We start from the raw sequence: 12,531 nt of genomic DNA, 5'->3' as shown, positions 1-12,531 counted from the left end.
TGATGAGCGAAGAATGTATAAAGTTAAAAGAATGCAACAACAAGCAGGCGTATGCAGAATATCAAGCAGACTAGCAGATGCACCATGTACAGCTTATATAAGGTGTGCAGCGCTGCGATGTATCTGAACCCTGATGAATTGCACTTGCACAGGAAAAGCTTATTATTCAAACATGTTCGAGTTAGCAATCATTATATGCGCCTTGTTTCCTCATATTGGTCTTACGTTGTAGGGTTTCAGTGAAATAAAACCCAAATTCTTTAAATGACAAGCCCATGTTCCTAATACCGAATTATATAAGATAAGAAAAGTCTGAAAAAAGGACAAAAAAATTTTTTGATTTTCTACCTCCACAGAAATCATTTCGAATCTCCACTTAAATCAAAATTCCTACTAAACTGCAGCAATGTTCCTGTGAAATATAAAGCATATTATTAGTGTAGAAACTATTCAAACTAACAACGAAGTCTCAAATGTTGAAGTTTAAACAAGCAAATATTTCACTAACCACAATTGGTTAAAAGTCCCTATTCCAATTTTGTTTTTAAAATTAGTCATTTAAAACTGGAATAAATAGCATCAGAAAGAGCAAGACCATAGGTTTCTAACACTTAATTTAATTTCCAAGGAACTGTAACGCAGACATTGATCAAACAGTAAATTCAATTAAATTACTTCGAAATTTATCTGAAAATGTTCTTTAAATGCTCAATTCTAATGTTAATATTCTCTAATTTTATGAATCTATAACTAAAATTTTGTAATATCTTAGCCATTACATACTAGGGTTTCAGAAGACTTTTAAAATTGCATTGTTTATTAAGAAACTTATAGTATTCATGAGTTTTGCTTGCTTTTTCCAGCTGAATTTGATGTTGCTGTAAGTAGTTGCTTCGCTCACAATGGAGCTAAGAAAAGACTACAGCTAATTGATGCCAATGGGTAAATATAAAATAATTTGTTCAATAAGATAAATTCAATAAGATAGATTAGATTCCGTTCAATAAGATAAATTCAATAAGATAGATTGGATTCCGTTCAATAAGATAAATATTTATTTTTATTTCTCTTTCCACATTTCCAATTAAATAATTTCTTCTCTTTTGTTACCTCGACTTAAAATTTTCATGTATATTCTTCATTATTTATCGTAACTGTAATACAGTTAAACCGTTTTGAGTTGTTACCTTGTAAGGATCCTAAGTTTTACTAACGTTTATTTTATTTTAAATCTTTACTATCACTTCTTATTTTCTACTTCCGGCCAGAATTAAAAGCTTTTAACTTATTTATGCAAATTTGTCTTGCTAACGCCAAGTACTTAAGTTGTGGCTTTTTGCCAAACAAGAGAGAGGAAGGAGTTATTAGAAGCAGGCCGCTTGCCATAGTAGTTTTACTCGGTTGCTGGTTGTCTTCAAGACCAGAGGTTTAATCCTCTTGATAATTTTAAACGTATCGTAGTTTTAGCAGCTCTCTGTACTACATACGGCTTTTTGTTAATTTACGGCCAATCTTAAAGTAGGCACTTGTATATTAATCCAAAGTTAGTTTAGTTAGAGTTTTAGTTAGTATTTTTATATTCTTACGTTCAGACCACAAGTGGTTGGTCTCTGTATTTCGAAGTTCCGGAAAGCTCTGTAAAGATAGAGAAATAAAGGGTTTCGTATACCCTTCCTGTGTGTATTGTCTACTTCACAATTTATCGAACATAGCTTGAGTAAGCTCCCTGTTCCGAGTCAGGACAGTTAATGTTTCCAAAGCAAGTAAAGAGGAATACTAATCCTGATAACCTGGATAGCAGCTTATCCTATCACTTTTACTAATTTCCAAAACTCCATGCCAAAATAGTATACATCCACATATTTTCCACCTCCACAGAGTATCATATGCAGCTCTAGAAGTTGCATTTGAAAGAATGAAATCTAGTTTTCTTTCTCCAAATGTTAACTCACTCTTTTTGTAATTTATTAATACTGGATATCAGTTTCCTTCATATTTTGCTGTTTCGCTTGAAGTGTTGCAAATTATAGCATTTTAAAAATATACTTATGTATGCCAAACTGCACAGTTTAAAAAATATTCGGTTAATTATTTTTGATTTGATATAAAGAATTGATTCAGCTCATTATTTAAATTTTAAAGCATTTTTATACAAATCTCTTTTTATTAAATATCAAAATCATTAAACAAATATACCTAATAAAAATATAGATATAACTTGACATAAATAATGGTTATGAAAAAGACATTTTTATCAGAAGCTGCTTTTCTTAAAGCCTGTTCTTATACCAAAAACGTCTTTAAACACTACTGTTACTTTTACCATTAAAGCATTATTAATTACGTTGTAACTTCTAAGATGTTAAAATAGCTTGGACTTAACGCATTTTCAGACCTAACGGTGAAATAATTCAATAATTGCGGAATTATCGCCTCTGTTACTGCTTAGCAATTAATACATATGATAAAACTCAAAGTAAAACCAAATACAAAAATTTAGTTACAACATTATGGTAATGTAACTGTAATTAGGAAAATCTATACTATACAACTTCCTGTCGACAGACAGCAACAGCTAGTAAATAGCATGCTAACGTTAAGACGTGGTCACAGAAGCAAAAGCCTACTCAGGTTTACAACACATTTCGGGTCGGAACGGGAACTGTCTAGCTTTTTAACATTAACCGATCTCCACCTCCAGTAGTTCTAAATTCCTACTCTACGAGCGACTTTTGCATCTGAACTGTAGTACTTCTAGACCATTCCACTGAGCTCCCTATTAAGATCACATGTTAAAATATAAATCTTTTCAGGCAATTTGCATAAGCCTCTGGTCTGAATGATTATCGCAATGAGGCAAGACACATAAAACTAATTATTAGTAAAACTGAAATCGTGATAATATCTCAAATTTGGCTTCGAAGCATCATTAATTCGATGGCTTAATCAATTAAAAAGTAGTAACATTCCTATTTTCAAAAACATTATAAAAATTAATTTGCGTAATTAAAGTTGACATTATTTAAAATAAATAGAAAACTATATATAAGAAAATAAAACAGTTTTTCACTTCTCTTAATTTTGAATTTAATTAGAGAAAATTCATAATTAATTCAAATCATTTTTCTAAATCTACTTTATAAGCAAATACGCGAAGTAGCGCACTCTTTATTCAGTTCCATAATTGACCGAATACCATCAAATTCTAAAGAATAAATCTGAGCTATTTTACAATTACAAAAAACTAAAAAAAAAGATAACCTTTTTTAAAGAACAGCCCAAGTAATTTCAAGAACGTAATTTTACATTACACGTATGATGTTAAAAACATTCAAGGGAAAAAAGGTGCGGTGTATTTAATTATGGCAAAGCACACTAGGGCTATCTGCCTAAGGGGAGGGATGCCTTTCGTGGAGGACTTTCTAAGAGAAACTGGCTCGTATACACGTTACACATGGGGAAAACCACGAAAACGCCCATGCAGCCAGCCCGTTCGCGGGATTCGAACCTCGGACCGAACTACCATAAGGGAAAAAAGGAATATTAAACTAGAATCAGTGTCTGAGATAACATTAGGTGAATGACAAATTAAAACGTGCTTCTAAGGGAAATGTTCGAAACAAATTAAGAAAAAATAATTATTATATTTGAAGTCTTCTTTTCCCCTTGACAGAGTTTGATGGCATAAACTAAGTCCGAACTCCTACCAGATTTCGTGCGAATTATCTTTTCGTCTGGAAAGAATTCCAGAATCTTGTAAATATTTTAAAATAACCTTTTTATTGAATCAGAACTGTAACATAAATATACATTGTGCTTGAGAAAATCATCCAACCACTTGTGGCGATGCAACTTCAATTAACAGTCAATTTTAAGAATTTAAAACTTAGTAGCCAAAGGCAATACAATTGTTTCAATGTGAAGTAGGCTCAAACTTCTCATCGGCTTAGCAATTCAAATATCGGTAACTATAATGAAAAGGCAAAAAATTATAATCTTATCAGAGTTAACGAAAAATAGTAACGGGGTCTCAGAAACACGCTCTTACAAACGAAAAACCTCACTATAAATACTTTTAATCAGATTTGCATTCTGGTAGGGAAACGGAAAGAAGAAGTGACTGTAAAAGTTTAAATCATAACAACTGGTTAGATTAGCATAATAGAACATTACACCTTCTTAATTGTTCTTTTGTATTAATATTATATATTCGTTTTTTCATTTTTCATCCTATATTAATTTATCTCTCTCTCGTCTTATGTATGCTCTCTTTTGACATATTACTTATGCTTCTATTGTTTTATATACCCAACTCTTTGTAATGCAGTGTTTATACCAAGAAGAATTTCTTTTTCTTTTCATTTATTCTAGATTTGTGCTGTAGTACTTATCTTATATGCATATAATCAGTACCGCCTTTGTTTTTAGATGCATTTTGAAAGAGCAGCTGATGAGTCCTTTTCGAGGCATCCGTAGTGGAGGAGGAACAAATCATATTGCTCTTTACGCTTATTTTAAGGCATTCAGATTCACAAGCAGTCCTGCATTGTATTTGGAATGTGATGTCCACATGTGCCATGGAACGTGTCCCGTGAGTACAATACTCTTTAGTGCATTTAAAAGTTAAAATGATTTATGGCCTTTATATTAAAATTTACGTAATTGTGAAAGTATGTGTTTCTTTGTATCATATAAATTTGGACTTTATTTGAAATATTCTTAAGGGAAAAACTTTTTAATTTAATGGATTTATAATTTAAAATTTTTACTTATTTAACTAAATAGCTTAATTTGATTTTCTTAACAGGTAGCTCAAGCTTTCTTATTTTCCCTAAATTCTGCGCACATCATTTTCGGAAAAAAAAATTTCATTTATTTTACAATGCAGCTACTATATTGAATTCACGTTTTCTCTGAATTTTATACACAATCAAATTAGAAAATAGTTAAAAATATTTTTAAACATTGCTAGAATGACTGACTGATCGAAATAACATGAAAACCACTGATTCGGTTCACTATTCTAAAGAAGATTTAGCTTATAATTGTTTATTTTAATTAATATTTTCGGAATTTTATTCCCTACCGTAAGTCTCTGACCTTTTAGTAAACAGAAATTATATTTTAATATTTAAACTTACTATTTAAAAATCACATGGATGTAATCTTTCTCTGGGTATAAAGATTTGAAGTTGCACAAATCACATTTTATTTTTGCTCTAAAAATTTCTGTTTACTTGTAAGCGGCATCAAATTATTTTAATTGTACTTGAGATTAATTTGGAGTTTTTGTTTGGGTTTAATCCTAGTATCCGGTGCACACGGGATTTGGCAACTTTTGGCGACTTTATGATGAGCAGTAAAAACCGGACATTGCGATGAGTAGTTAACGGGTCATTCAAAGAAAATATATAGTTAAACATAGTATGTACTATGTATATAGTATATATGCTATGTATATACACACATAGTATATAGTATATAGTATATATATATAGACGTTCTTTGGATCATTTTTGGTGTTGGCGATAATTTTCAAAGTCGCGCCAAGGCTGCACCGTATACTAGGATTTTACCTTTGTTTGAATCCTGAGTTTGTTTCAATTTGAGTTACTGTCACTAAAGAAAGTTCAATAGTAGACTTACATGAAATTGTACATAGCATGCTCAAAGGCAGACAATAAAACTAATATTGCAAGTTTTTTCAGATATACCACAAGCAGCTATAAATTAATAGAGTATGAAGTAATTTACAATTATATTGTAAAGGAAATAATATACTATTTGCATTGAAATTAAGTTCTATAGTTTTCTAAAAGCTATAAAAAAGTACTATGTATTTTCTATAACAGAATTACTCAGATAATAAAGAAGCTATGATTTTCCTTTCCGCTAAATATTTAATATGATGTATTTCCCTCTATCTAATTATAATAATAGTGGTTGATAAATTTAATTTGTCGTGTAATAATATTATCAAAAGGAAATAAGTGTAGAACGCAACGTTTATTATCAAAAAACTATATTAAATTAAAAAATTAAAAATATTGCTCTTAATTTTTTATATGAGTGTTCAGAAAATTTCTTGGATTTTTAAATTTCTTTACTGCGTTTTAAACTTGTAGGTAGGATTCCTTGGCTGCGAAGCTCTGCTTTCCCTGTATGAGTGAGCTAAATTATTGGGAACCTTCGTTCTTCATTTGCTTTCAGCTTAACTTGTAGAAGTGATAGAAAGGTGTTATCTAGTATATCGGGAGAAATATTATCAAAGGCTATATTTACTGCTTCTATGGTACCTCTTCTGCTAATAGAAATATGACTACGTTTTTCAAGGTTTCCTCCATAATCTTTGCATTGTCAGCAATTTTGTTTCTTCAAAGAATCAACATAAGCATAAGATTCGTCTTATTAATTATTTTCGGAAGCGCCTTTTCACATTCTTCATATGGTCATTGAATTGTTTTCCAACTTTTGTTTTTCTTTCGATGCATCAAGAACTGTACAACCGCAATTCGATCTTCACTTGAAAGCTCCCTTTTTTTAATCCAGCTTTTATAATGTTTTGATATTCAACTGAAATAAAACAAAAGACTTCGATCAGAGGATAAAATTTAAAAAAACAATTTATATTCGTAATAATTAAATTAACCTAAAAATTGAAAGATGTACCAAAACAAATGCCAGATGTCATGAACATTGATTTTGATTAAATATTTCACAATTTTTTGAATTACATTATTTAAACCCAAGGGAATTTTGAAGAAAATTTTGGTACTGACTAATATAATATTTGGTATTAATTTTTGTTTTATGGAATTCTCTGTTTCTTAGGCTCAGAGGTGTCACTGGAAAAGCTTGACAAAACGATCTGCCGATCTCCATTTTGAAGCTGACAATTCTTCTTTAACGTCGGAAAATGTCAGCTTATTCCAAGCTTTACAAGTACTACAGGAATCGTCAGATACATTAGCGGCAGGCAGTACAAAAACTGGTATGTGACAATAATCTTAAAATTCTGAAACGTAACCTAAATAAAAAAGGGATAGAAACATATCTTTCGTATATCTAGTGCTAAATGCAGAATTCTCTTTAACAAATAGTGAAAACAAACACTTGAAATCGTCTAATGTGCATTCTGACTCAATCGACTGAAATTATTTTTTTATTTCAGCTCTCTTAGTAACTAAAATACTGTCAGATTAAAATTATTAAATAATAATAATAATTAATAGTGTTATGAATGTAATTGAAAAATGAATATGAGTAATTATTAGTCGTGGTTTAGAAACTAAAAATGAAGTTTAGCAAAGCCTCAGTATCACTTCTTTTGACATAAGAGGACATTTAAAAAGCAATGCCCTTATGAATTTTTATTTATAACTGTATGTACCTAATTCATGTTTTTAGCCGCGCGCAGAAGATGCCTCTGAAACAATACATTAAAAGGGATAATTATAGGCTTTCAAAGAATTTTGTAAAATTTCAAGTTTCTTCGCCCAAACTCGTAACATTCTAGCATTAAATAGCATATTTTGTTAGATCTCAAATATGTAATGTACTCTCTTTAATTTTTGACATGCATTTCCTAATTTCCTATGCTAAAAAAGTAAAATTTTCCTATTTATAAATGGTTTATCCTCTTCAAGTGCGATTTCTTGTCAATTCTCAAAGTTTATGTTTCCAAAACTGTGAAGAAATTTACCATTTTTCACCAACTGCATCTTTTAGCAAAATCCCACAAATTACTATTTTGTGGTATATAATCGTTACTAAAGCTTTCGTTGCGGCTTTATTTGATAATGTAATTTCATTCGTAAAAAATAAATAAATACAGCTTATCATATGACAAAGTATTTGAAGCTGTCGAAGAAAAGACGAGTTAACACTGATGATTTAAGCTATCATTTATGTACGAGTATTTCATCAACTGTTTTATCAGCAAGCATTTTGCAGCTATGAGTATTTGTTTCTGAACATAAACTGTTCTATCTCACCCAAAGGTAAGGTATTTATTACTGCATAATAAATAAGACCTGAATATTGCAATACATGTCTAGAGTCTAACAATCTTTCTTAGTTCTCTAAGTCTCCAGGTGAGCTATAGCTTGAAATATAATAAAAAAAAAACTTACGAAAAGCTAAAAAATAGCAACTAGATATTTTTTGGAAATACAGCTTGTGACTGAATTTCAAGTAATGTAAAACGTAAAGCTTGAAAGTTTTTCTAAGTTTCTATGCAAATACACTCTACCAATGCACAATGTCAACTCTCAATGAACTGCACACCTAAATTTCTGCTTTCTCTTTAACTCCGATGAGTGGTAGAGCTTTAAGACCCCTGAGCGCTGTTAGTTTGATATGGGTTCAAATATCAGCAGACGGGTTTACTGCAGGCGAGTTTTCATGGTTTTGCCCACGCGTAATGTGAGTAAGAATGTCACCTTAAAAATATCCTCCACAAAGACGTTCAGCCCGTGTAACGCTTTCCCATTATCTAAATAAGCTAATTCATGCCTATCTGTTAAGCTTCTATTTATTCTTAAAAACATTATCTCAGACTCACGTTGGACTAATGACACAGGAACAACGTCCAAATACCAATGGAGCTTTTACCCAGTAAATCATCTCACTAGTATTCAGCGCAAGTCGGAAAAAGAATCGTAAAATACAGAAAAAACCGCGCTAAGGAACCGCAATATTAGCTTACTTTTGCATAATTGTGATTTGCAAAAAGTAGAAAAATTATTGTGACTGAGACAAAGAAGAGATAAAGTGAAGTTAACATTAAAAATTTAACTTTTCTATAACGTAACATAATTGTCATGATATGTTTAAAAATAAATTTATGGGCCTTCAAGATCTTAAATTCTTTAACCTATCATTGCGGGATACATATTATTCCAATTATGCAATAAACTAAATTCTATTATAATAATTTTAATTATATTCTGTTAATGCAGAATTCATTATATTCCATTATTCCAAAAATGTATAACTTATTTTACCGTAATCTTATATCATTTACAGCTTCTGTTTTTGATTTTTTAGATGAAACACCTAGCAGTACCATGTGTTTACCAGTACTAGCTTTGACAGCAGTTACCACAGCATTTCTGGCCTGCCTGTTGCTTTCTACTATCATGTGCATTCTGCTATGCTTACGGATGAAACGGATGAAAGAAGCTGGTGATATGTCTGGTCTAAACACCTATATGACTAATACCTATTTGCACAAGCAACCTTCAAGAAAAAGATTATAATTTTTATTCAGACTAAGCAGTTTTGTTTCGAAGATGGATATTGATTCAGTCAGTTGTTCTGAAGCAAGTTTCTGGAACTTGATTTCGCCCGATGAACAAAAAAGAATGTGGTATAGTTTTATAGGCTCAAAAAAGATTTCCGTGTAACATCATAATTTATTTTTCACTATAAAATTATCATTCATGGGATTATTGCCTTAAAATGACGAACTTTACTTTTTATCTCAAAAGGTTCAGTAGAGATTTTCAAGGCTTAAGGAAGGTTATACAAGTATTTTATTACATTTTAGAAGGGTTAATGAAAACTACCTCTTAAATAAAAACTGTTTTGTTTCATAAACCGTTTTCAAATTCTGAAATTATTAGATAAATGTTTTGCATTCTAGTTCTGTACATTTTTGTATTATAAGAGTCCAATGGCAATCTTAACCCTAGAAGCGTTTACCAGTTCTATCTTTGACAAGTTTGGGTACTAGGTTTGGCCCCAAGACCCTAAATTCCCCAAACTGTCATCGACCCTAAATTCCCCAAACTGTCATCAATAATTGGCATTTCCTAAGTTTTAATTCGAAATAAACCCTCTCATTTTGTATTCTGACTCTTTTTCATCCGATGTACATTCATCCTGAAATCGGATCCATCAGGAACTGGTAGAAGTATTCGTGTGTAACTGATTGGAAAGCTATCCTTCTGTGTGGACTTCTGTGTATACCCATCTCTTGTAGGATTAAAAATAGTTTAATTCGGTATATGAAATATAGTTTTTATATGCAACACATTTTATCAATTGACAGTTTACTTTGTTTTTGGCCGAATATTGTAAAAGTTGAATTTTTGAAAAAGCAAATCGACGAGTAATACTTTGGAATATGTTAAAAAATGATAACAAACTATTAGGCAAAAGCTTACATATTTTGGATATAATTAACTCATAATTAATTTAACTACAATTTAAGATGATAAACTTGAAATACGGAGTTTTTGTAAAGAACATACAGGAAATGATGAAGCATTATATAATGATGATTTTTCCTGAACTATTATGCTTTGAAATATTGTTCAGTGCAGTTCTGATAAAAACTATTATAAGCAGAGTAATAATTATTTCTTTAATTTAAAATGTTTCTGCATCAGATTACATTTTTTAATAATAATAGACATGAAATAAGAAGCTAAGTAATATTCTGATGCAGTATAAGTACTCTGCATAGGTAAAGTTCTGATTTATTTATGCTAATATAATATATTTAGTTTTTATTATCATTATATCTGTATAAAACTCCTGTATATATAGCAGTTCTCTTTGCTTTAATTAAAAAGGATGTTAAAATGTAATTGAATAGAATACAGTCCAAATGATATTTTTGCTATGGTTCATTCATTATAGCATTCGGAAGCCACCAAAAGTGCTAAAAATGTATGTAATGGAATTATATACAATGTTATATAACTTCTGAGTTAAATTTACAGTTATTAGTTTTGCCCGCCCTATTAGTTAGCCCTTTTAAGAAATGATATTTTGAAAGAACCTAACCTCGCAAGATGCTGAAAAATGAAAGTTCCCTTATGAAACATCAGCAAAACGAAAATCTACTATTCCACTTCCTTGAAGTAGCTGTAGGATCCTTGAGATTGGTCTAAGGATACCAATTTTATATTTCGTATCAAAAGAATGTACACAAGATCTCTTACGATTTTACCCTAATATTGGAAGCTTATGTTAAAGGAATGTTAGGTTTATATGCGGGATTTTGTATTTTGAAAATATTGGGGGATTACGGTAGCAGATATCATTCCGAAATATTTGTCTGAATACTCTACTTGTATTTTCGATCATTCCTGAAATTGTACTTTCAATTGGTAAAATTGTATTTTAAATTTCAAATATAATGCTCAAGTGGATGTTCACTCTGGAAAAAAAAATGGGACAATTCTATATCTAGGAAATATGTTAGATTTATATGCAGCATTGTTTTAATGTAGATATTTTGACACAAAACTGGACATTTTCTAATATCTCCTGTGATATTTTCTGATATGCCATTTTTTTTCATATTTCGATTCTACTACTCAAATTATGTCTAAATAAATATTAATTTTTGTAAAATTTGGTCAGAAACTCATCGATAAATTTAAAAATTTAGATTGTCGATTTTTTTTTTTTTTTCAATTTGGGACAAAAATAATTCACTTGGAGAAATTCTTAATTTATGGTAATCTATTTTCTTTTCCTTTTATTGTGTACTAGAGGGAAAAAAATTGCTTCCATTCCTTCTAATAATTTTAACAAAGTGCGAAAACTGAAGAATAAAATTACGTCTTCCATATACATGACAAACATTTATTTAACCCTTTCAGGGGCGCAATGTTATGATTTTTTAAAAGTTATGAAAAAGTAAGCATAATGACATGCAATGGTCCTATAGACAACATAAATGAGTTTAAAAAAATTTTTTCGTCCCCCTTTATGGAAAGGGGACCGGTTTCGCCTTGAAACCAGCGCCCCTCTAGAGCATTTAAGACTAAACATTTGCTTATTTATCTTTACTTTGCTGAAAAGTATCTGAGCGTAACCCAAATTGCAGATTATACTAGTAAATTACTGAACAACTAATGAAGTAAGTAATATTTGCATAAACACGCATTTTTAATTATAAATAAAAAATTTAAAACAGGAAACGAAAAAGTATGAGACAAAAAGTAACTAATAATGCACTAAATTACTTACATAAAACTATGAAATATTTTTAAAAATTATGTTAAAAACTAACAAAATTATATGTAAAAATAAAATAAATTAAGATGCATACAATTATTTTACTATGAACTAGAAGCATCAGAAAAGCGACCGCTAAGATAAGCATAATAAAAACGCAACTGTGAGTGTTTTTTAGTGTGCTCTGTGTCTCTGTAAAAAATAAGAAATGTTTTCCCTCTCTCAAAACCTCCATAAATCCTCATCATTGAAGCCACTCAAATGAAGATATGGTGCAACTGTTTACAGCAGTCATTCGAAAGCAATAAACACAACTGCAAAAAATATCGCGACTGCGTCATCTGATCCTTTCTTCGATGTCTCAGAGGGGCGGTGGTTTCATACTGAAACCGCAATGAAAACATTCAAAATTAAAAAGGGTTCCATTACTTTTTTTTTTTTTTTTTTTTGTGAACTAAGGACATTTCGTTACTCATTGATGCCTGCTTATAAAATATAATATCGAAAAATAAAAAATTTGGGGGTTTTTTGTTCTTAAAATGGGTCAAAGTGTGG

General features: G+C 30.4%; 1 protein-coding gene across 1 annotated transcript in view; it reads left to right on the top strand.

The window, feature by feature from the left end:
- Positions 1-9,450, top strand: part of LOC118182103 (uncharacterized) — a 29,604-nt gene extending 20,154 nt beyond the window's left edge. The window contains exons 7-10 of the mRNA XM_035351390.2: positions 864-942; positions 4,429-4,591; positions 6,832-6,991; positions 9,049-9,450. Of these exons, the coding sequence (XP_035207281.1) occupies positions 864-942; positions 4,429-4,591; positions 6,832-6,991; positions 9,049-9,260 (614 nt within the window). The 3' untranslated portion in view covers positions 9,261-9,450. The remainder of the gene's footprint in view (positions 1-863; positions 943-4,428; positions 4,592-6,831; positions 6,992-9,048) is intronic.
- Positions 9,451-12,531: the final 3,081 nt, after the last annotated feature.

The sequence above is a fragment of the Stegodyphus dumicola genome, chromosome 6 (assembly GCF_044657685.1).
Source record: "Stegodyphus dumicola isolate Sdum_Otavi_A_Nest chromosome 6, ASM4465768v1".
NCBI classification, from domain to species: Eukaryota; Metazoa; Arthropoda; class Arachnida; order Araneae; family Eresidae; genus Stegodyphus; species Stegodyphus dumicola.
The sequence above is the reverse complement of the archived record's forward strand: the minus strand, read 5'-3'. Positions and strand labels throughout refer to the sequence as shown.